The sequence below is a fragment of the Schistocerca piceifrons genome, chromosome 2 (genome assembly GCF_021461385.2).
Source record: "Schistocerca piceifrons isolate TAMUIC-IGC-003096 chromosome 2, iqSchPice1.1, whole genome shotgun sequence".
NCBI classification, from domain to species: Eukaryota; Metazoa; Arthropoda; class Insecta; order Orthoptera; family Acrididae; genus Schistocerca; species Schistocerca piceifrons.
Genome location: NC_060139.1, coordinates 631,273,108 through 631,299,868, shown reverse-complemented (window position 1 = coordinate 631,299,868; position 26,761 = coordinate 631,273,108). Strand labels below are relative to the sequence as shown.

The 26,761-nt window shown below is 38.4% G+C and overlaps 1 protein-coding gene across 2 annotated transcripts in view; it reads right to left on the bottom strand.

The window, feature by feature from the left end:
* LOC124777687 (nucleoprotein TPR-like) overlaps positions 1-26,761 on the bottom strand; it is a 291,125-nt gene that overhangs the window by 203,733 nt on the left and 60,631 nt on the right. For both annotated transcript variants that reach the window (XM_047253163.1, XM_047253164.1), the window contains exons 6-10: positions 26,271-26,495; positions 23,856-24,031; positions 22,130-22,342; positions 6,992-7,084; positions 772-918 (exon numbers count right to left, since the gene is read on the bottom strand). In XM_047253163.1, the coding sequence (XP_047109119.1) occupies positions 772-918; positions 6,992-7,084; positions 22,130-22,342; positions 23,856-24,031; positions 26,271-26,495 (854 nt within the window). The remainder of the gene's footprint in view (positions 1-771; positions 919-6,991; positions 7,085-22,129; positions 22,343-23,855; positions 24,032-26,270; positions 26,496-26,761) is intronic.

Sequence of the window (26,761 nt, the reverse complement as noted above, 5' to 3'; positions counted from 1 at the left end):
TTATTTAGGTTACTGTGGTGCACTGATAATTTTACCGAAAAGCCGTGGATACCAACAAATACCTTTTTTTTTTCTGCAAGAGCAAAATTTCTTGATATCTTCCTTGAACTCAAAACATTTGATACAACGGTATTCATACACTTTTTCCAATGAGAATTTTTCTCTCTCTCTCTCTCTCTCTCTCTCTCTCTCTCTCTCTCTCTCTCTCTCTCTCACAAAATTCTACATGACATTTGTTTGGAGCACAGATAATCCCTCATGTGATAAAATGTGGAGTACCTGCTAGGTAGAGACCTATGAACCCAAGCTCATGCACTTGCCATCATCCTGTCTTGGTGCAAGATCAGTTTTCTGCACACAAACATTTAAACTTCTGCTTCGACTCATTTTACAAACAGTTCAACTACGTTTTTCAAGAGGCAATCATAAAACTAATCTCCGAGTCCTACACAACAGCTGCCAAAGGCAAAAAAAAAGTACTAAACAAGTTTGTGACTTTAATCAAAGAACTCAAAATTAAGCATGCCTTGCAACAGAAATAATGTTACAAGTAACCTTCTTAGCAGGCCAATTAAACAATAACAAGTTGCCTACAGAGACAGAAATATGAAAAGGTCTAGGAGCTTCCCTTGCAAAGACCCCCCCCCCCCCCCCCCCCCCACACACACACACACACACACACACACACACACACACACACACACACACACACACAGAGAGAGAGAGAGAGAGAGAGAGAGAGAGAGAGAGAGAGAGTGCTAGCTAGGTTACCTTCAGTTCCTTCACTTCATCAGATTCTTTTTCTTCTTCTTTCTCACTCTCAGAACTCAGTTCCCGTATTTTTGCCAGCAGCTTCTGATTATTCTGCTGCAGTTCTTCTATGGAGCTGAAAGTTACTAATTCTTCTGCCTGCACAGCCTGAAAAATGTTCAGCAGATAAATGAAGTACATGGCTAATGCAGCTGTAAATCATAACACGAGACACAGTAACCTTATGATTCGTAATTGTAAAACTTCTAGAGCTGATATAAAACAGGTATTTAAATCAATATTTACTTCCACAGTGAAATCTGGACTTTAGGACTTGGGGCATGGTCCAAGGCATACTTTCTTTTTCCATCCTTTACTACAGGAAACAAAATCAGAGTACATGGATATAAGGGAAAAAATTTACTTTTTTGCTCTATTCAGTGTTGTTTTTTGCTGATCTGTTGTTGTTTGAAAGCTTACTTTTCAATTGTGTTCTTTATATTTGTTGTATTTCATTGTTTTTCAATATGGTGTTGAAAATGAATATAAACCTATCAATTATAGTATTAACATTAAACATCTTATTTGATTTCATTATTCAAACACACACACACACACACACACACACACACACACACACACACACACACACACTTTACTCCAAATCTACTGAAATTAAACCGAGTTGTTGTTAGTAGAGTTCATAATAGCTGAAGACTTGAAATTAAAAAAAAAAAGCCCTAAGTAACATAACAACAAGTTTTGAAGTTGGTTGTGAAAATGAATTTACAGCCAATCCCAGTAATGTACACAAGGCTCAAACTGCCACAAATGAAAATGTAGTACTACATGCAACTGCTGTTCACATATGAAAGGCGCTATGTTCCTTGCACTTACCCCTCAGTGTTAGATAAAATTATGGAGGTGACGAATGTTAGTAATAGTTTGAGTGAAAGAAAACAATGACAAATTGAAGGAGAAAGTACTGTGGCTGCAATAAGGAAAACATTGAAAAATAGAGGGAAAGAATACGTAAGGCCAAGCAACAAATATATTCCTGCAACAGCTTGTCTAGCACAAGAGGTGTTATTATTGATCACTATTCTACGCCATACCTGGATAGATTGTTTATTCTTATTACTTTTGGATGAAAGCAACAACAAGCGGTATAATTTAATTATGTTGACATTGTGGGAAAAAAAAACTGCACAGGATTCTTCTCTTTGCTTTCAAAGGTAATGTGCTTGGAAGTATAAATGCAAGAACTTCAGCTATGAATATAAAGTCTGTTTGAAGTTTATTACGTCTTTTAAGATACTGGAAGCAAGGGAGTTACTTGGTGGTGTTGAGGCAAGTATTTCATGTTAAAAGATGATATCATGGTAACTAGGATGACCCTACACAGAGCAGGCAACAAGTAACTGTGCATTAGACTGCTCCAGAAGAAGAAAGGCCTTACCATGTACAAGGAAACAAGAGGCAGTAAAATTCACACAGAAAATTCAGTGTCTAAACAGAATACCATGTGGTATAGCAAATAAATCTTTTTTACGGCACGAAGTCACTACAGCAGGAGGAAGACTGAAAAGGAATACCTCAATCCGAATATTAATAAAACATAGAATGTTCCAATGCCTTCAAGAACATTAATGGTGATTCACAAGTGACATGATACTTATAAGGATCATTTCCCTAACCTCTCTTTACATCCTCCTTGTTCAAACACATGTGGCATGTGTGATCCGTTTCATGAACAGATTCTCATTAACCTGCTTGAGAAAAAGGAACTGACAGCTCGTCTCGAGTTACATCAATGCAAGGCCGAAAAAGCTATGACTGTGATGAAACAGTATCAGAATGATATATTTGCAACAAGTGCCGTTCGTTCCAACTTTGTCACATATTCAAATGTTTTACCTCCACGATAGCTTGCAGTTTACAACTCTCTCACACTTATTGCTGATAACGATGACATATACACGACTCTGTGGCACAAGAGTTTGACAGGGCATGGTGCTAGTGAAATTGCTTCATGTTTGTTTAAAATCACTGCAAATGGCACAACTTTTAAGAAAAAGCTGACAATCTGGAGTGACAACTGTTATTGTCAGAACAAAACAGTTAGTCTCCTTTTCTGGATGTACCTCGTTATATCCAATGTCTCTAAAGAAATAAACCACCAGTTTCTTGTATCAGGTTCTCCTCCTGATATTGCAACAGGGATTTTGCTCTCATTGAGAAAAGAAAAGGAGTTACCAAATGTAATGTTCCAGAAGACAAAAGGACATGATAAAGCAATCTAAAGACAAGTAAAGCCATTTATCGTCAGTAACATGAATGCATCTGACTTCTTAGATTTCAACACAGCAGTAGATTGGAAATGTTTAGTTTTATTGTGTTTATATTACAGAGTAGAGTGGCTAAGGTTGGACAGATATAAGCCTCATATAGTTAACACCAAGATAGGCTTAAATGTAACTGAGGCTTGGGAGCATACCACTATATTGAGAAAAGGTGTACAAGTATAGGGCATCCATGAAACGTAACTACCTGACCCGTATGTTACAAGCCACATATCTGAAGAAATGAAGAACACAAACAACGACAACATGGATTTTCACAAAAGTATTACTGAATGAATGTTTAGTGTATGAACAAAAAACATTTTTGTTTCACTCATTCTTCCACTTTACTATCTTTTTCCTGCGTACTGAACTACAGCATGAAGAGTCTTTAATTGCATTTCCATTTTCAATAAGTTTTTCTTTTAAGATAATGTTTGTAATTTCCTTTGGAAGCTAGATCTGTACTTTGCTTGACTTTCAAATAAAGCACTTTATTACTGAAACTATGACCATTAATTACTTTTTCCTCAAATTCGTGATTTTGGCACTTAGAGCCTTTTTTATTTCAAGTCTTCAATTATCACCCTACTGCTGACATAATAAACTACTGTTGTGCACACAAACTTCCATGTATCTATGACTTAAAGAGTTGGCAGCCTACTTTAAATATACAACCCTACGTGTTTTATTGTTTCTTTCAACTATGCCTAAAGTATGTCTCATCATGTTTCTCAGAAGTGCGTAAATTTCATCATTAAAAATGCCTATTCCCATAAAAATGAAGCCACCTTCAAACCATTTTAAATTAGAATAGAGGTAACATTTTTAGCCACCAATGCCATATTTCCAAAAACTTTTGCACAGCAGATAGTACACATTTTGGACAGATCTTTATTTCGGCACATCAAATGAACTGCATATTTTTGAAAGACATAAGTGTAAATACAAGAAACTCCAAATACGGCACTTCAGCTTCTAAAACACATAAATCAACATTGTGTCTGCTTCGCTGTTTCAATCAATCGATTAATCACAGCACAGGTCACGTGACACCTAGCAAACATGTTTCTGGTTGTAGAACAGAACACAGACTATTTATCACAATATTTGCTCCATATTATTTTTACTATTTTGTGAAACAAAGTCTGTGGTGATAGCTTGATCTGTAGCATAGCCCAAGTGACCAAAAGAACAAAACAATGAGACACCATGTAGATTTATGATTAGCAAAGCTAAAGTGCCATATTGGGTGGTTTTGTGTTTATACTTCTGTAATAAAAAATTTTCCAGTTTAATTAATGTACCCCAATAAAGAACTCTCCAAATTGCAATGTTTTTCCTATGATATGTTGTACAACACGTTCAGGAAATTTGATGTTGGCGGATAAAGATGTTACCAGATGCTAGCACATCTAAGCAACAGTTTTGTAAACAGAAAATGTACAGTCATTGTAAGCTTATAAGGGTACCTCAACCTTGAGAACAAAGCAAAGACTCAATAACTTTGAGACTGAATAACTATCAATATCAATAAAGTACTGAATTTAAATTAAAAAGATTTTTACGCTTGAATGGGAAAAATGCCAAATTTTGTGATATTCTGTACAAACCACCTATTTCATGTTATGTGAGTAAATACTGGCGCTTTTTTTGTCATTTGTCACATTCCGTTTGTGTGAAATTTACCTGTCCTTAAACATATGTTTGCACACTCTTTAGCTCAGAATGAGGATTCCTTAACCACTTGCTGGTAGGTAGCTGTTTTGGCTACACGTTAGATCTCGCCAAGAAATTGCACTAGAGCTGTTGCACTAACTATTAACAGCATATGTAAGATGTGGTACAATATTAACAGTGTAACTGTTTTCCAATCCAACACCTTTACGGTGGATAGGAACAGTGAAAAACATGTAAACTTAGTTGAATGGCATAGAAGGTGCATTGATAAAATGCTCGAACAAAGACAAGCCCCTCTAGTGGAATTGACTTTTTGTAATGACGTATACAGTGCTATAGGTTAAGATCCCAGGCGTCACAAGCTGCACCCATTCAGCCTGGTGGCCCCTCATTTGCGAGTAATTGACAAAAAAATTTTGGAATTTTGCATGATGCTTAATAACATTAAAAAAGTCATACAAAGTAGACAGGATGTGTGGTGTAATGGATAGGATAATAGGTTCACAAGCAGAAGGTTGTGGGTTCAAATCTCATCAGATGCAGTAATTTTTTTTATTTTAGAATCTTTAACGAAATGTCTTTGATCATTATTTTTATTTAATTAATTGGTTTAAATGTATTTTTTTATTTCTATCCCTTTGTCACATATTTTTAATCGTCGTATGAAGTTTTTCATTTGTTTCATTTTTTTCTTTATAATTTTCTTTTTCCAACTGGAATTTTGTGAATACAAATTTAGTTATATTTATCTAACATAATATTCAAAAAACAAAGATGATGTGACTTACCAAACGAAAGTGCTGGCAGGTCAATAGACACACAAACAAACACAAACATACACACAAAATTCAAGCTTTCGCAACCAACTGTTGCTTCATCAGGAAAGAGGGAAGGAGACAAAAAGATGTGGGTTTTAAGGGAGAGGGTAAGGAGTCATTCCAATCCCGGGGAGTGGAAAGACTTACCTTAGGGGGGAAAAAACGACAGGTATACACTCGCGCGCGCGCGCGCCCACACACACACACACACACACACACACACACACACACACACACACACACACACACACTCTATTATATTCATTAACACAATATTCAATTATTTGAAAATTCTGATCTATCAGTTAAAACACAAAAGATGAAATAATCTGTTTATACTGACTTTGCAATGGCGTTAAAAATGTGTTTTCATAAGAGACGTGCAATTTTTTCCCTCAGTAATAATCATATAACCTTTAAAATATAACATAAATACCTACTGCACTATAGGTGAAGTAACACAGATGAAGATTTAAATGAAAAGAGAGTTGAAACAAAATTAAAGCAAAATGAGAAACACACAAAATGAACACAATAATGTGGACGAATAAACAGGGTGATAAAACAAAAGAAATTAAATAGAAAGCAATACATAAAATTAATTAAAAATGCAAGAACAAAGATTTCACATGGAAAGAGAATGACAGAAAGAAAAACGAAAGCAAATGAAAAAGTTGGTATTATGATTAAAATTATGTGACAAAGGAACAAAAATAAAAAATTACATTAAAATCACTTGAACAAAAACGACAATCAAATTCATTTTGTTAAAGATTTAAAAACAAATAAAAAATACTGCATCTGAGGAGATTTGAACCCACAACCTCCTGAAAGGGATGCTATTGTCCTGTCTGTTACAACACACAACCAGACAACACAGTGAAACCTTTTAACGCTATTTAGTGTCACACAAAATTATAAAATTTTTTTCATCAATTACTTGCAAACGAGAGCCCACCAGGGTGAATGGCTGTGTGTGATACCTGAGATCTTAACCTACAAAACCATATAGATTTTTTCAAAAGGTTGATCCCACTGTTGAGGACCTCTTCATGTAAGATAACGATCAATGAAAGTAAAAGGACAATCAATTTCTAATTTTCATTTAACTTCCACTAAGTTTCCACACGCAACAAACAAGATCAACTTCAACTCTAGAAAAAGATTCAGAGATTCATATTTAATTATATATTATCTGTACCGTTTGAAGACCAATGGTTCACTTCATACACATATATCAACAGCCCAAATTTTATTTGTTGATTTTTACTTCATAACATTTCCAACAATATTTTTAAAAGTTATGTGCTCCTTATTTGTAAAATCTGCAAATATTCAAAGGCAATTAATACTTGAAATTCTATAAAAAATGTAGTGCAGTGACAGATTAAGACCACTTACATGTGATGAGCTTGTTATGTCTAGTGATGAGACATCCGCATTTGTACTTGAGACTGTACGAGCATCCTCCAGCTCTTTTAGAAGGAAACAAACCTGTGCAGATAAATATTTATGAACATTTGTGTATGGGCAAAATAAGTGCATATCTATTTTTCAATAGGCAACAAAGTCCCTTTAAAAACTGCCATAATTTCAGTGGTCTGTACTGTGAAATCACTGCAATAATGATTAACATTCTCAAAAAATTTGTAAGAATCATAGAAAATATTCTAAAAGATCTCAGTATTCTACCACACTAAGGACGAGCTGCAGAAATGTTTATGACCATCTTATTTTATAAAACGAACCCACTTTGCGAATCCACTATGTTGTAAAACATTAATCTTGCATGAACTGAACAAGGATCAGAATAGTTCAAAATTAACATAAGATATGCTTGATAATATTGGCAAATCAGCTACTGACATGATAATCACACTCCGATTGCAGATATTAAGTGTGTATCACAAATATACAGTTGTTGTTGTTGTTGTTGTTGTTGTGGTCTTCAGTCCAGAGACTGGTTTGATGCAGCTCTCCATGCTATCTATCCTGTGCAAGCTTCTTCATCTCCCAGTACCTACTGCAACCTACATCCTTCTGAATCTGCTTAGTATATTCATCTCTTGGTCTCCCTCTACGATTTTTACCCTCCACTCTCCCCTCCAATACTAAATTGGTGATCTCTTGATGCCTCAGAACATGTCCTACCAACCGATCCCTTCTTCTAGTCAAGTTGTGCCACAAACTCCTCTTCTCCCCAATTCTATTCAGTACCTCCTCATTAGTTATGTGATCTATCCATCTAATATTCAGCATTCTTCTTTAGCACCACATTTTGAAAGCTTCTATTCTCTTCTTGTCCAAACTATTTATCGCCCACATTTCACTTCCATACATGGCTACACTCCATACAAATACTTTCAGAAACTACTCCCTGACACTTAAATCTATACTCGATGTTAACAAATTTCTCTTCTTCAAAAACGCTTTCCTTGCCATTGCCAGTCTACATTTTATATCCTCTCTACTTCGATCATCATCAGTTATTTTGCTCCCCAAACAGCAAAACTCCTTTATTACTTTAAGTGTCTCATTTCCTAATCTAATACCCTCAGCATCACCCGACTTAATTTGACTACATTCCATTATCCTCATTTTGCTTTTGTTGATGTTCATCTTATATCATCCATTCAAGACACTGTCAATTCCATTCAACTGCTTTTCTAAGTCTTTTGCTGTCTCTGACAGAATTACAATGTCATCGGCGAACCTCAAAGTTTTTATTTCTTCTCCATGGATTTTAATACCTACTCCGAATTTTTCTTTTGTTTCTTTTACTGCTTGCTCAGTATACAGATTGAACAACATCGGGGAGAGACTACAACCCTGTCTCACTCCCTTCCCAACCGCTGCTTCCCTTTCATGCCCCTCGACTCTTATAACTTCCATCTGGTTTCTGTACAAATTGTAAATAGCCTTTTGCTCCCTGTATTTTACACCTGCCACCTTCAGGATTTGAAAGAGAGTATTCCAGTCAACATTGTCAAAAGCTTTCTCTAAGTCTTCAAATGCTAGAAACATAGGTTTGCCTTTTCTTAATCTAGCTTCTAAAAAAAGTCGTAGGGTCAGTACTGCCTCACGTGTTCCCATATTTCTACGGAATCAAACTGATCTTCCCCGAGGTTGGCTTCTACCAGTTTTTCCATTCGTCTGTAAAGAATTCGCGTTAGTATTTTGCAGCCGTGACTTATTAAACTGGTAGTTCGGTAATTTTCACATCTGTCAACGCCTGCTTTCTTTGGGATTGGAATTATTATATTCTTCTTGAAGTCTGAGGGTATTTCGCCTGCCTCATACATTTTGCTCACCAGATGGTAGAGTTTTGTCAGGACTGGCTCTCCCAAGGCCATCAGTAGTTCCAATGGAATGTTGTCTACTCCCGGGGCCCTATTTCGACTCAGGTCTTTCAGTGCTCTGTCAAACTCTTCATGCAGTATGATATCCCCCATTTCATCTTCATCTACATCCTCTTCCATTTCTATAACATTGCCCTCAAGTACATCGCCCTTGTATAGACCCTCTATGTACTCCTTCCACCTTTCTGCTTTCCCTTCTTTGCTTAGAACTGGGTTTCCATCTGAGCTCTTGATATTCATACAAGTGGTTCTCTTTAATTTTCCTGTAGGCAGTATGTGTCTTACCCCTAGTGAGATAAGCCTCTACATCGTAACATTTGTCCTCTAGCCATGCCTGCTTAGCCATTTTGCACTTCCTGTTGATCTCATTTCTGAGACGTTTCTATTCCTTTTGGCCTGTTTCCTTTACTGCATTTTTATATTTTCTCCGTTCGTCAATTAAATTCAATATTTCTTCTGCCACCCAAGGATTTCTACTAGCCCTCGTCTTTTTACCTACTTGATCCTCCGCTGCCTTCACTACTTCATCCCTCGAAGCTACCCATTCTTCTTCTACTGTATTTCTGTACCCCATTCTTGTCAACTGTTCCCTTATGCTCTCCCTGAAACCCTGTACAACCTCTGGTTCTTTTAGTTTATCCAGGTCCCATCTCCTTAGATTCCCACCTTTTTTTGCAGTTTCTTCAGTTTTAATCCGCAGTTCATAACCAATAGATTGTGGTCAGAGTCCACATCTGCCCCTGGAAATGTCTTACAATTTAAAACCTGGTTCCTAAATCTCTGTCTTACCAACCTGGTTCCTAAATCTCTGTCTTACCATTATATAATCTATCTGAAACCTGTCAGTATCTCCAGGCTTCTTCCATGTATACAACCTTCTTTTATGATTCTTGAACCAATTGTTAGCTATGATTAAGTTGCTCTCTGTGCAAAATTCCACCAGGCAGCTTCCTCTTACATTTCTTAACCCCAATCCATATTCACCTACTAAGTTTCCTTCTCCCCCTTTTCCTACTACCGAATTCCAGTCACCCATGACTATTAAATTTTCGTCTCCCTTTACTATCTGAATAATTTCTTTTATCTCATCATACATTTCTTCTATTTCTTCGTCATCTGCAGAGCTAGTAGGCATATAGACTTGTACTACTGTCGTAGGCGTGGGCTTCGTGTCTATCTTGGCCACAACAATGCGTTCGCTGTGCTGTTTGTAGTAGCTTACCCGCATTCCTATTGCTTTATTCATTATTAAACCTACTCCTGCATTACCCCTATTTGATTTTGTATTTATAACCCTGTATTCACCTGGCCAAAAGTCTTGTTCCTCCTGCCACCGAACTTCACTAATTCCCACTATATCGAACTTTAACCTATCCATTTCCTTTTTTAAATTTTCTAACCTACCTGCCCTATTAAGGGATCTGACATTCCACGCTCCGATCCGTAGAACGCTAGTTTTCTTTCTCCTGATAACGACGTCCTCCTGAGTAGCCCCCACCCAGAGATCCGAATGGGGGACTATTTTACCTCCGGAATATTTTACCCAAGAGGACGCCATCACCATTCATCCATACAGTAAAGCTGCATGCCCTCGGGAAAAAATTACGGCCGTAGTTTCCCCTCGCTTTCAGCCGTTCGCAGTACCAGCACAGCAAGACCGTTTTGGTTAGTGTTACAAGGTCAGATCAGTCAATCATCCAGACTGTTGCCCCTGCAACTACTGGGTGTTGAGCTGTCATCATCAGCCTATCATCCTCATCGACTGCAGATCACAGAAGTGGCGTCAAATTTAAAGACCTGCACCCGGCAAACGCTCTGCCCGACGGGAGGCCCTAGCCATACGACTAAATAAATACTTTCTCTTTTTGTTCGTGCAAGTAGGTTCACTTTTTATTTACCTTCCCTCTTTACCGAATCTACCATATAACTTTATCCTGCCTATATATACTCAATACACAACTTACTTCTAAACCATAACCAAAAAAGTTTTTACCGCTTTCAACACTACCGCTGCTATAAAAACCACCGTTCCCAGTTTACAAACATTTCTCGTGTAACCTCGTGAATACTATTTCACAGCTTCAGTTCCTTTCACCTATTAAACAACCATTTCGGCTAGTTCTAACAACTTTCGCTTTATTTCCATTCCCGTTTTTCCCACATAAGGGATCATTTTTTAGCAGCTTCCCACAGGTTTTAATGTTATTTCTTCGTCGGACAATTGTTAGCCTCATTTTCATAATCTTCCACCACATAACCAGTCCTTTTAATACATTTACACGCAGTTTTTTGGAAAATTTCCTGATTTTCTCCACCCTTTAACGTGTTTTGGAGGCAACACAACTACCTAACCTTTGTACACATCGTTGTTTACCAACCTAAGTTCACCACAGGATCAACATAGCTGAGCTTAAACCAACACATTTTCGACTTTTTTCATGCCAGAACTCCAGTCGCTTTCTAGTTCGCCTTTATCTCTTCCCGTATATTTTTATTTTCACTTTAGCCTCATGTTACACTTTCCACCTTCTAATACCATGTCACTCTCACAACAACCCCACAATGACCTCATTAAGTTTTATTTACATTCCCTCCGCAAACATGCCTTCGCCCTAGCCAAATTACGCTCCCATATTTTATTTAGCCAGGCTTGTCTGACGTTTGGCATTACCCCCAAAGGCCTCACACTTAGTCCCTATACCAGTTCCAAACCGAACAATCCATAGCCCTCACCCGCCTAATCCTTCACCTACACATCAACTCAGCCAATGAACACACCCGTCAACTCCTATCCCTAATCAAAGTTCTCAATCTTTCCTCTCCCACATCCACACCGGCTGTTCAGAGCATCCTCCTACAAGTCAACCGCAAATTAGAACAGCATGCCACCCTCCACATCAAAAAACTACCCAATCTCCTGGTTTCCCACCTCCGGAAAGGCAATTCACTCACCCTCTACAACCTTTCCAACAAACCTCTCAACCTCCTCTCATTGCACACAGACCCAGTCTCTCCCATCTACTGAATCTCCCACTTCCAGCTCCACTCCCCTCAAAATTCTAGTCAACACAATCTGGAACCACAACACCTCAATTCAGTAGTTAACCTTTCCTGCAAACCTCTCTCCCAATCCGAAACCTCTGTCCTATCCAAAGGCCTCACCTTCAGCCCTACTCCCAGATTCAACCAAACAGCCCTCGTCAAAGATTTACTGTCCTACACTCATAGTCTCTGCTGGAAATATCACTTTGCCACGAAGAAAAATAATCCTAATCCTACTCCTAACGATCCAACTCCCCAAGACACTATCCAAATTGAACCCTGCCTGGAACAGTTCCACCCTCCGTCACAGCGGGACCACACCTCCTCTTCCTCAAAATCACCCTCTCCAAACCTTCCAGGAATTTCTCTTCCAGTCTTGCCTCTCAATCTTTCTTGAAAAACCTTAATCCTACTCCCAACATCACCACAGCTGAAGCCCAGGCTATCCAGGATCTGAAGGCTGACTGATCCATCGTCATTCTCCCGGCTGACAAGGGTTCCACGACCTTGGTACTTGATCGTCGGGAGTATGTGGCTGAGGGACTGCGTCAGCTATCAGCCAACACTACATACAAAGTTTGCCAAGGTAATCCCATTCCTGATGACCAGGCGGAGCTTCAAGGAATCCTCAGAACCTTAGGCCCCCTACAAAACCTTTCACCTGACTCCATCAACCTCCTGACCCCACCGACACCCCGCACCCCTACCTTCTACCTTCTTCCTAAAATTCACAAACCCAATCATCCCGGCCGTCCCATTGTAGCTGGTTACCAAGCCCCCACAGAACGTATCTCTGCCTACGTAGATCAACACCTTCAACCCATTACATGCAGTCTGCCATCCTTCATCAAAGACACCAACCACTTTCTCGAGTGCCTGGAATCCTTACCCAATCTGTTACCCCCGGAAACCATCGTTGTAACCATTGATGCCACTTCCTTATACACAAATATCCCATACGTCCAGGGCCTCGCTGCAATGGAGCACTTCCTTTCACGCATCACCTGCTACCCTACCTAAAACCTCTTTCCTCATTACCTTAGCCAGCTTCATCCTAACCCACAACTACTTCACTTTTGAAGGCCAGACATACCAACAATTAAAGGAAACAGCCATGGGTACCAGGATGGCTCCCTCATATGCCAACCTATTTATGGGTCGCTTAGAGGAAGCCCTTTTTGGTTACCCAGGCCTGCCAACCCAATGTTTGGTACAGATTTATTGATGACATCTTCATGATCTGGACTCACAGTGAAAAAGAACTCCAGAATTTCCTCTCCAACCTCAACTCCTTTGGTTCCATCAGATTCACCTGGTCCTACTCCAAATCCCATGCCACTTTCCTCGACGTTGACCTCCATCTGTCCAATGGCCAGTTTCACACATCCGTCCACATCAAACCCACCAACAAGCAACAGTACCTCCATTATGACAGCTGCCATCCATTCCATATCAAACGGTCCCTTCCCTACAGCTTAGTTCTTCGTGGCAAACAAATCTGCTCCAGTCCTGAATCCCTGAACCATTACACCAATAACCTGAAAACAGCTTTCGCATCCCGAAACTACCCTCCTGACCTGGTACAGAAGCAAATAACAAGCGCCACTTCCTCATCCCCTCAGACCCAGAACCTCCCACAGAAGAACCCCGAAAGTGCCCCACTTGCGACAGGATACTTTCCGGGACTGGATCATACTCTGAATACGGCTCTCCAACAGGGTTACGACTTCCTCTAATCCTGCCCTGAAATGAGATCCATCCTTCATGAAATTCTCCCCACTCCACCAAGAGTGTCTTTCCGCCATCCACCTAACCTTCGTAACCTCTTGGTTCATCCCTATGAAATCCCCAAACCACTTTCCCTACCCTCTGGCTCCTACCCATGTAACGGCCTCCGGTGTAAAAACTGTCCCATGCAACCTCCCACCACCACCTACTCCAGTCCTGTAACCCGGAAGGTGTACACGATCAAAAGCAGAGCCACGTGTGAAAGCACCCGCGTGATTTACCAACTGACATGCCTACACTGTGAAGCCTTCTATGTGGGAATGAGCAGCAACAAACTGTCCATTCGCACGAACGGACATAGGCAGACAGTGTTTGTTGGTAATGAGGATCACCCTGTGGCTAAACATGCCTTGGTGCATGGCCAGCACATCTTGGCACAGTGTTACACCGTCCGGGTTATCTGTATACTTCCCACTGACACCAACCTATCAGAACTCCGGAGATGGGAACTTGCCCTTCAATATATTCTCTCTTCCCGTTACCCACCAGGCCTCAACCTCCGCTAATTTCAAGTTGCCGCCCCTCGTACATCACTTGTCGTTCAACAACATCTTTGCCTCTGTACTTCCGCCTCGACTGACATCTCTGCCCAACCTCTTTGCCTTTACACATGTCTGCCTGTGTCTGTATATGTGCGGATGGATAAGTGTGTGTGTGCATGTGAATGTATACCTGTCCTTTTTCCCCCTCTAAGTTAAGTCTTTCCACTCCCGGGATTGGAATGACTCCTTACCCTCTCCCTTAAAACCCACATCCTTTCGTCTTTCCCTCTCCTTCCCTCTTTCCTGATGAAGCAACCTTGGGTTGCGAAAGCTTGAAATTTGTGTGTGTGTTTTTTATTGTGTCTATCTACCAGCGCTTTCTCGTTTGGTAAGTCAAAGCATCTTTGTTTTTTATTTATAAATAAATAAAATAAATCTCTTGATCTATTTTACTACATATTTATTGTATTTGGCAGCCCTAGCATTTTACTGTGATAAACTGTACCAGCTCTTTAGAAGCTGTTTTGTTCTGCTTACTGTTATGTATTTAAGCTGTCTATTTATCTTAAGGCCAATAAATTTTCGACTAACCAACATGAGCTTCAGTTGCTTGTGCACAGGCTTAGTTGAATAAAAAATTCGCTCACAATTTGAAAAAACGAAATTACCTAATCAATACTATTTCACAGCGAACTGCACACTGATGAACTATTTTATCAGAGAATGTTTGAAGTCTCAGTAGTTCTATTTTCTGCATATAAATATTGAAAATGTAACGAATTTCAATTACTGATATTGCATATCATCTGGCAAAGCTCAATTTGCAAAGATAACAGGTATAAGAAAGTGTCTGCAAAACAAAGTGCATGAATGCAATGACGCCATCAGTGAGCTCAATGTTCTAGTGCAATGTCAATTGTGAGTGGCTGAATGGTCTCTATACACGTCTTGTAATAGTAAGTCTGACTCTGCCATGCGACCTAGCATCTTAGGACAAAGACACATGTAGGTTTGTCTGCTAACTAAAGTACAAAAGTTTGTATCATCACTGTGCTAACATGTGGCAACTTCCAGAAGATGAAAAGCAAATTTCAGGAACTGTTTTTTGCTGTTGTGTTTACATGTTAAGGGTCAAACATTGATCTGGAAATCAGTTGTTCTGGTTTCTGATTTAATCAGCACAATGGTTGATTCTCTTCAGATAAATATTAGAAGTACACAACCCCACACTCATTCTAATATTTCTACTTCTCCTTCACTGTACAGAAAGTCACTACACTCATATTAACAGAAAATTTTTAGCAATAAGACATAACCTGTCAACCCAAGCACATTTCAAAAACAATTGTGCATTTAAATGGAAACAAAAATCGGCTGTGGAAGTTGAAATCCAGTAAATGGAACTGAATTTATAGAATCAATATTAGGAATGTTTAGAAGACCAATTACATCCATACTTGGTAATCTCAGTTTATGAAATCTGGTTTTGGGAACCCCATGTAACATAGTGAATACAGACACTTTAACACAACACTTTAGAAAGCTGATCCTTTGAACAGTGGTTGCATCAGATACCAGTAAAGGTTGGGTCTGAACTACCTTGACTGCAGCACTGTCAACCTATACAAGCAGCTATGTCGTAGCTGTTACTAAGTGCTTTATGTTGGGTTTTGTGCACTGCGCACGGTCCATAACAGAGTTCAACTGCGACCTTCACAACACTACAAGGGATCGGCAAACCCTACAACCATTCTTTCTGTGATCATAATTCTAGTTTTCCAGTTTATGGTGTCTCCATTTTGTACTATAGTAGTTGGAAGACTTAATGTGTTAATGTATTTCAACCATGTTGAATGTCTTCTAATGTGTGAATAAAGTTATTTGCAATTCTACGTTAAATAGCAGTACATGGCAAATGCCACTACTCGATTTTCCGGTAATTTTGCTGAGTGGATTGGTTGATTAGTATGGGGTAAAAAACTATCAAACTACAGGGTCATCAGACCCTCTTTACCGATGCAAGCAAGGCTCAAGGTACAAAAACACCTGACACCACACCCAAAAAGAAAACGAATGGAACGAACAAAAAACGGGGAAAACATACACCACAAGGAAAAGTAAAAGAAGGTATTAAAACCATAGAGCAGCTGGTCTGGGCTGGCTGATCACAATAATAAAAGAGGATGAGCTAGCCACTCTGCAACACATTAAAATGTCCAACCCAAAAAGACAAGGCGAGATGAACAAATGTATGGAAAAGACGACCAACAAGACAAACAAATGTAAAGAAAGTGCGACAGAGGGAGGGATGGTTGCGACGTCAGAGAGAAGGCTAAATGCCCACCCTTAGATGGTATGATAAAAAACTCCCCTCAAGAATAAAATGAAAAACTAAATCTGCTGATGAGGCACTGTCGCCCAACACCGAAGGTAGTGTGCTGGGAAGGTTAAAAGTCTGCCGCAGAGTGGCTAAAAATGGGCAGTCCAGCAAGATGTGGACAACAGTGATATGCGAGCCACAGTGACACCGAAGTGGGTCCTTGTGACAGAGGAGGTAGCCATGTGTTAACCACGTATGGCCAATGCGGAGCCAGCAGAGAACCACACAGTCCCTGCAGGAGGCCCGCATGAAGGTCCTCCACACATTCGTAGTCTCCTTAAGGGCACGCCGTTTGTTGTGCTTACTGAGATTATGGCATTCTGTCTCACAAAGCTGAAAAACTTTGCAAAAAGTAATGATCGCAGGTCAGTTACAGGGATGCTGATCTCCAGAATATGATCAAGGAACTCATCACCTGCTTCAGCATAGCGTGTGAGGAAGTCGAGTGCAAAGCCCATCCTTTTCTTTTTGTATTCTTCCGTTAACAGTTTTGGACCCAGCACGCACACAATTTCCTGTACCCTAACTTGACAGTCACAACGTCAAAGAGTTGTCATGGACACATCCGCATGAACTGCTTCCTCCGTTGTCCGAAGAAGGCCATCAGAGATCACAGATGGCCAACCTGTTCTTTGTTCGTCATAAACATCGGTCCTACCTTCAGAGAAATGACGACACCATTTTGTTACATTTTGTTGATTAATAATGTTCCCATAAACAGAAACAATTTCTTTGTGAATATCCACTGGTCGCTGACCTTTTGCATGAAGAAAACATATGATGGAGTGCACTTCGCATTTGACGGGATTTTGAATCGGCGCAGCCAGTTTAAACACTACCTACTCCAACCAGAAGCAACGTTCAACTGCCGAATGAGCGCGAGGAGAAAGCTAACGGTTCAAGGTTAACACCAGTGTTGTCAACTTGCTCGCCAAAACTCTTCTGTTCCTCTGGCGTACAGTGTATCTTTTACTTTCCGAAATACCCTTGTATTTGACTGTTTCTGAGAAAATGACAGTACAAGTTTTCATCATAATTTATATGCCTTTTAACAACCAGGAAGTTGAACCAATGTGGTGGCACAATGCACTGGCTAGCATCACACTGGCTAGCATCATCACTTCTGCGCCCAATGTTCGAGACTTGATTTTTTAAATTTTATTTCATTTCATTTATCTGTCCATGTTTGTATAAGGTAAAGAAACAAATGTTTCATATCACCTTTAAGGTTGCTAGGGTTTTGTATTCACTGTAAAATTACAACTGGGTTTCACAATAGGTGTCATACATTTACTACACTGTGTGTGTGTGTGTGTGTGTGTGTGTGTGTGTGTGTGTGTGTGTGTGTGTTATTTTGAGCAATTTTAATCTTTTTAAAATTCTCACATTACTATATTCCATTCTTAAATCAATTCTTACATTCATTCTTACATTTTATTCTTATCTTCATTATACAGGTAGATTTGTTGCACGCCTTTGGATGATACCAATCATTCAAAACAGGAATTTTGAACACCATGAGCACTGCACAAAGGCAAGTGACATTTCTTCACGTAAATCTCACTTGGGAAATAACATTGCTTTAGATTTCAGGCATTGACTATTTCACCGCAAACCATGCATAATTGATCATTTTTCAGAAAACTGGCACTTGCAAATAGTAATCTTCCAAGGATATAAGTAGGCAGATGAAAAACAATAATATGGTTTCAAAATCATGGAGAAAAACTGCAAGACCGCAACACTATTCAATATGCCACCATTTCAGATAAACTTATCATGTACTAAAAGGCATACAGTGTTCCTTGAAAACTCTGATGGAGTAATAGGCAGCACACTGTCTGCAAAAGGAATGTATCCAGTTTTGAGTCACAGCCTGGCACGCAGTTTTATCATGTCGCAAATGCTCATTTTTCTGACAGTATAGTTTGCAGGAACAACACAAGAATAAATTTCAACACCTCAGCATTAATATTTGTGTTATTTTGTAAAATTTGACAAGAAGCTTGCACTTCCATTACAAGTGTGAACATTCACACTTGTTCACAATATACATTGGTATAATCTCTCAATCACTAAATCAGTATTTCTGGTGATATAGACCTTTGCAGTGCTTCCTTGAATTTTCGGCAACTTTGAGGTGTAATATCTCCAGCAATAGTTTCTTGAAAGAAGCAAACCTAGTCCATATTCTACAACTTTTTGCAATCTCTTAAGCAAAATAATAAAAAGGATTTGCAGAGCAATTTTCATATGGATAATCTGAACGAAAAAATACACTCTCGAAAAAACACACTCTCACTCTCGAAAAAAAACACTCTCACTCTCGAAAAAACACACTCTCACTCTTGAAAAAACACACTCTCACTCTTGAAAAAACACACTCTCACTCTTGAAAAAACACACTCTCACTCTTGAAAAAACACACTCTCACTCTTGAAAAAACACACTCTCACTCTTGAAAAAACACACTCTCACTCTTGAAAAAACACACTCTCACTCTTGAAAAAACACACTCTCACTCTTGAAAAAATTTGGAAGTTTCTCTTTTTATATCTCCAAAGGCAATTGTAGGATGAAAATGTAACTTTGCACATATTAACTTACCAATACAAGGTCTCAGATGGTACAATTTCATTCTTCTACAGGTTCCTAATAGTTTACAAATTTAAGGTAAACTGCACAGTTTTTAATAATGCCAAAAATGGCTATTTCACTTTTACAAAAAAAAAGTGTCTTCTGCAAAATCTTTTAACCCAGTTTCATTAGATAAGACCACGTTCTAAACCACCTGAAACCTACATCTGGTGTGCAATGCGAGCATTTAAGGCCCTAAATAAAAGTTGGATGTGCACTGGAACTGGGTCCATGTTGCACTAGTTGGGTTGTTTTGGGGAAGGAGACCAGACAGCGAGGTCATCGGTCTCATCGGATTAGGGAAGGAAGTCGGCCGTGCCCTTTCAAAGGAACCATCCTGGCATTTGCCTGGAGCGATTTAGGGAAATCACGGAAAACCTAAATCAGGATGGCCGGATGCGGGATTGAACCGTCGTCCTCCCGAATGCGAGTCCAGTGTGCTAACCACTGGGCCACCTCGCTCGGTTGTTCCACTAGTCGTCAAATTAAATCTGACGTCTTTTATTATGTTCTGTAACAGTTTAGCACTCTCTCCGGAAGATCATATCAAAAGTCCTGACAATGAGGAAAAGAGCTTGAGACAGAAAAACTGAAAATTATTCTTTTTGTTTTTTAGGCATCTCTACAGCATTCAGTTTTACAAAATTCTTTTTTATAAAAAATGGAATGGCTAAGGACGCCAATAAAAATAACAGCTTTCTCTTTTTTGTGGCTCTAGTAATTTGAGGTAACGACATTTGAAAAGTGTGATTTCCTTGGGTTCTGTCTTACCAAAATTTCTTCGTAAACAATCCCATCAGCAACATCATCTGGCTGACAGTTTTCCTCATAACATTCTACAGTAAAATTAATGAAACCTCTCAAAAATTCAATTAACTTTAAGTAAACACAAGGTTAGGATCCTACAAGATACCTCTTCTCATTTTGGCTTCTGACACCTACAGGAATGATTCTTTAGGCTTGGTATCTTGTGTAATGAAAGCCTTAACAGGTTTGGGAATCTGTGGTAAAGAAATCCACCCATTGTTGCTGTTGCACTGCTACAGGGCAGGGCCCCTGCAGTGATGGCAACACTGGTTTCCTCATTTGAACGGGACTAGGAGTGGTTAAGCTACTGTGGACCGCAGCAACACATTTACACAATTTTTCATCAGTACACTAATGTTCCACATAAACTGCAACCTATGCTAGCACTAAGTACACTATACATTAAACCAGAATTAACTATCATGTCATTACCACAACAAAATAGAAAGACATCCTAATAATTCTCATAACATCAGTCCACTCGAAAAAAAAATGTCAGGAAGACTGCTTGAACTTCACCAAAATTTATACAATGTGACAATAGTGTAAAACCTGAAGCCTATTTATACAATGTATGTTGCAGCTGTTATGCAGGAATTCTACCACCACGATCTCCACTGCCTTGGCAACACACAGTTAAATTGTGAAGTTCACAACCAACATGATTCTGTAATTACAGCGGAACAACAAATGGTTCAAATGGCTCTGAGCACTATGGGACTTAACATCTATGGTCATCAGTCCCCTAGAACTTAGAACTACTTAAACCTAACTAACCTAAGGACATCACACAACACCCAGTCATCACGAGCGGAACAACAGATTACAGTATGTCATGATGAGCTGTGATAAAAGACAGACCTTTCTAAAGTTTTTCTGACTTTTTAGTCATTAATTCTTTTGATGTTTTCTTCCCCAGACAGTACTCAATAACTGCAGAACATAATACAAGATGCAAAATGGTCTTTCCAATTAATATAGTTAAAGAGTTTGCAGACGACTTTTTTGTGAAAGTGGGCCAAAAACAGCCATTTTTTGATGTTTAAAAAAAAATTGTCAACATTGCCTTCAATTTGTAAACTACTTGAAAGCAATAGCATGATTAAATTTTATATTCTAAGACATTGTGTTGGTAAGTTTGTATGTGCCAAGTTTAAGGTTTATCCCACAATTACTTCCAAAGACACAAAAAGCTAAACACTTTTTTTTGAGCATTTATTTATTTATTTATTTATTTATTTTTGCTGCCTTTGCTTCATACTATCCATATAAAAACTGCACAGCAAATCCATTATTATTATTATTATTATTATTATTTTGCTTAAGAGAGTGCAAAATGCTGTACAAGACAGCCTAGTTTTGTATTTTTCAAGAAAACATTGCCCGAGATATGTCTCAAAGTTGCCAAAAACTCACGTATGCACTGTTGCCAGCTGTGCTACGGCGTCAAACAAACAACTACATCTCCAGAGGTATTGAATTAGTGACTGTGAAACTTTAACAATGTCTATTAGGAACATGGGCGAATGTTCATACAAAATTTCATCAAAATCTCTGATGGTCATGCAGGAACCTCTGGACCACTTAGCATGGAATGGCCCTTACAGGAGGAGCCAACTACAGGATAACTCAGATGGTAAAGGGGAGGAGGACAGGTTAGAGAAATAGGTTGGTTGGTTTGTGGGATTAAAGGGACCAGACTGCTATGGTCATCGGTCCCAGAGAAATAGGGAACTGACAAACCTTTAATAAAGACCAACAATATTAACAGAATTTTTGTACTGTTACTAGGTCAAGTGTGTACCTCACAGTTCAATATGGAATTTTGGAAGCACTTGTGATGCTCAAAGTTATTAATATGTTTCAAAACTTGTCTTATCTTTTGTGATAATTTTTCCTTGTTTCACCAAGAGGCAATTAGTAGACAGAAAATGTCATACACCTATTTTTTTCCTCCCTCCTAAATACATATATAGCTCCAACTGTTTTATCAGGCACACATTTCACTTGAACAGGCTTTCATAGTATCACTATAACACGTTACCTGACGAGACAAAGTTGCTTTATCATCCATATGCCTCTTTATCTCACGTGTGAGACGTGCAGACTCTCTTGTAGCTTCATTGGCCTCAGCAGTAAGTAAGTTTATCTTTGCCATGGCTTCATCATATGTATTCTTCATAGCTATATACTGCTCCTTCATGGATTCAAATTCCACTGTCTGTTGTCGCAAGGTTGGCACTCTTTCTTCAACTTCCTGTAAATGTAGAATAAAACTAAAGTTTCTGAAAATTTTAAAATATATTGTAACACTATGGTCTTAGTAGCATTCAGTACTTATTGTGCCACTGGTTGATGGACACATACTTGTATTGGTATCTCACATTCTTTACAAATGTTCCCTTTCTTATATTATTGCATGCAAATTGTAAATAAGAAGCCGTACAAAGCTTAGTCAAGTTCTATTTTCTTTTGCTCATGAGAGAGTAGTTACATTACCACTCCTTGACACACTTTAATTCTGCAGCAACTGCTGATTGCATGCTTGTTGAAATAAAATGCTCCACATGGCAATTATGTTGCACCTTCACTCGAATTATCAGATTTAACTTAATAACAAGTAATTTCCAAGTGTACAACTATGTTATGTTAGTACTGCTGTTGTTCTTTTACACCTGCAGATGATTCTTATTTTAACTGAAACTGGTTATGTGAATAAAACTACAATATAATTGGCAATTGGAGTATTTCATTGAAATTAACAAATTCTATTTTCTGTTCTGACTATTTCCCATGAAATTGAAGCTCAATTTGAAGAAATTGATGTAACAGAGGAAAGTGAGTGATATTAGTGCAAAAAGCAATTAATGAAATAATTTGACTTCTCAATTTACATCCAATCCATACCCGAAGGTGTAATTTAGCACTATTCATGTGGGTGACAATGTTTCCACAGTTGAAGGTAAAGATTACATTTGTGGTAGAGTAGCTGTGGAAAGAGATATTGTTCGATTCAGCTCAGTTGAGTAGAAAGAAGACAGAAAGGGCAAGCATAATGTCTCAGCAAACTACAACATTATTAAAGGAAGAGCAGACATTCAGATCTAACATGGATGGTGTGAGAAACTAGTTATAATCTCCCCAAAGAAACCTTCCTGGCACTCAAAAAATATGATTTTAAGAAACTAGGGATAAAACATAAATCAAAGCGTCCAGACATGGATTTTAGCCTCACTCCTCCCAAAGCAAGTCCATTGTCTACAAACAATAACACCTTGCTTAGTTGACCTGAAGAAGGCTCACAATTACACATTAGTTTCTCCTTTCTTACCAAAATGAGAATTTTGTTTCACTTTCCTCTGTATACCTTTCAACACCATATGTTAAAATGGGCTCCACAGGCATGTGAAGTAAAGCTTCCAACATCATTGTGCAAAGACAAGATGAAGCTGACTTAAATAGAAATTTCATGAAGAAAAGTGTTCAATAAAAAAAAAAAAAATAGTAATCACACCTCAACATAAAAATTTTCTGAGTATGGTAGGATGTCATAATGTGAACAACTGGCAAAATCAGTGTTTTGGCCATGGTTGCAGTGGTCTCCTGCATCCATCCACTCCGTGTACCCAGAAAAAGGCCACTGCAATTGTGGTCGAAATGTTGGTTTCCCAGTATAGCTTTTTACATTATGGCGCAGTAGCATAATCAGCAAACTTTTATGTCAATTGATTCTGGCTGGTGAAGCCTACTACAAAATTACATATACATACCTTCATAACTGTGTTCAGATACAAAGTGAGTTTGCGGCTATTTTCCTTCTCCAGCATAAGTTTCTCAGACATATCAGCATACTGCATATATAGTTGAGTGGTTGTCATTCCTGATTTCAGCAAACGGCTAACATGCGATGCTTCAGGAGACATTTCTAGGGATTTCTCAATAGCCTCTGTGTAAAATTAAATTCAGTAATATTAAATAGTTCTCCTGGCACACATTTTAGTAAGTGAATGCTAATGAAATATGAGAAAACTTGCACATTACAAATAATAATAAACACTGTAATAAAGCTATTTTCAGTGTAACTTACATTTTTCTCAGTTGACATCTACTACATCTGACTCAACTTAAGTGACACTACATTTTAGTTTTTTGAAACGTATAGTAGCAATTTTCCTTAGTATTGTGTATCAAGTGATTGTACCAAATTACAATCAGAGTATCAAAAAGATGTTGGCAGTGCTTCCCCAGTCTTAGCAAGCAAGTTGTAGGAAACTATTGGATTTTTATTACTCTTAGGACAATGTACTCACAGCTATATTATCTACACACAAAATACCACTTTTTATCATATCCTATCTAGAAAGAAAAGAAAAAAATATCATGAACATACAATTTAATTCAGCACATTTATTGCACCATAACACACATCTGAAGACTTCCAGATAATCACCAAATATCTACTTTCCCACCCAAGTTGTCCAGTAAATCCAAACCAATAACTGCAGATTGCACTGCACATAATTATATTCCCAGAAAAAAGTGGTCTTACAACTACTCGATTCCTTTATATACACTGGAGCATGGAATATGTTTGACCTTCCTCTCAATTCGTGCAATAAATAGTAAAGAGCCACAGTAGTTTAACAATAATACTAGAAAGCCACTGTGGCACACTGAACTTAACAACACCAAAACTACTCAAGAGAGAGCTATAAAAGAACACTTTATTTCATTTCTAATGAATATCCTACATGTACAGTTAACAAACATGACAAGTTACACTTTGATAACAACAAAAACAATCAATTATTGACAAAATAATTTAGTTGGATGGATAAAAAAATCTACTCACCAAGCGGCGGCAGATGACACACATAAAAGACTGTTGTAGTTTGCAAGCTTTTGGAGCCAGTGGCTCCTTCTTCAGGCAGAAGGGTTGAAGAAGAAGGAAGAAGGGTGAAGCAAAAGGATTGGAGAGGTCTAAGAGAAGGGGTAGATTTTGGGAAAGTCACCCAGAACTGCGGGTCAAGGGAGACTTACCGTACAGGATGAGAATAGTATGGTACGGTACGGTAAGTCTCCCTTGACCTGCGGTTCTGGGTGACCTTCTTGAAATCTACCCCTTTTCCTAGACCTCTCCAGTCCTTTTCCTTCACCCTTCTTCCTTCCCCTTCAACCCTCCTGCCAGAAGAAGCCACTGGCTCCGAAATCTTGCAAATTACAACAGTCTTATGTGTGTGTTCTGCTGCCACTTGGAGATAAAATTATTAAGTTACACTTTTAGAATTACAAAAAGACTGAATTGCTTGACAGTACTTAACTTCAGTAAGCAAACTCTAGGACTACCAACACACACATTTAAAAGTGATGTAAAAGTGCACTTATAGAGTCTGTGACTTTTCCGCTGTATGCTGCTCTTGGTAACGGTTTGTGCTACGATTGACTGGAAGTGAACATTACAAAATATAAGTGGGACATGGACCACCCATCACATTGCTCATTCATAATTTCCTATGCTTCATAAATGAAGTTAGCAGATGTTTTGTTTCACTTGCAGCTATTTAAGCTGAGCTATAAAGTCTACCTGTAACCACCACCCAGAAAATCATGAATTACTACAGAAAAACAAAGAAATCTATATGATAAAAGTGATTATAAACATCCCCACTACTCACTGTACTTCCACATCCTACCCTCACCACCACCTCTGAAATTCTAACCCATTAAAAAAACAGTGAAATATTTGTGACTGCCGGGATAACAAATTTCATTACTGCTATTCCACTGGCAACAATTTATCACATGTGCCACTTGAGAAAAATTAACAATATGGGAGCGAGATTACAACTTGTCCACTGAAATATTTGCAAATGGAGTTTACATTGGTGATCTGTTTCTGATTGTACATCTTAAACATACAGTCAGGAATTTCATGTGATGTGAAGGTGTTAGTGGCTTATGTTGATTGGTTTTTAATATATGATTGTCCAGAAATACATAAGTTCTGGAACTTCAAATAAGTTACAAGGGTCTTTTGGGGAAAAAAATTATAAATGACTTGTTACACTGCTGAGAATGACATAGATCTAGCTCAATAATAAAAACATTAAAAACCCAAGTGCACCATAGAATCTGCTGTCTATCTGCAGCTTTTTACACTCTAATTTTCCAACCACAATAATTACCTGCTTTTGCAGCCTCTATTAATTCATTTGCTCTCAAAAGTTCTTCTTTCAAAGCTGCTACAGTTTCTTGCTTCTTCTGCATCTCTTCATAATGTTTAGCATTGATATCCTCTATCTTCGCTTCTAAGGCACAGTGCTGGTTCCTTGCTTCATTCAGCAGCTCCTCAAGTTCCTTCACTCTTTTCATAAGTTGCTGTGACTTTCCTTTTTCTTCTTCACTGACCCCTAGAGGATGCAATACCACAAACGATGAAATAACAATCTTCATATTAACAGACACCACTTAAAACATTTATCTTTTTTTTTTCAAAACTAGCATATCATTAAAGACCAGTTTCACTCCTTCCAAAAATACCACACATAAGATACCATTTTTAACATAAATACAAGGCTTTGTTCCTGAAAAAAAATGCTATTTCTCCAAAACATGGTCTTTTTTGTAGCAGATATATGCTACACAGACATCTTCAACTCCCAGTCTTTTGGTATCT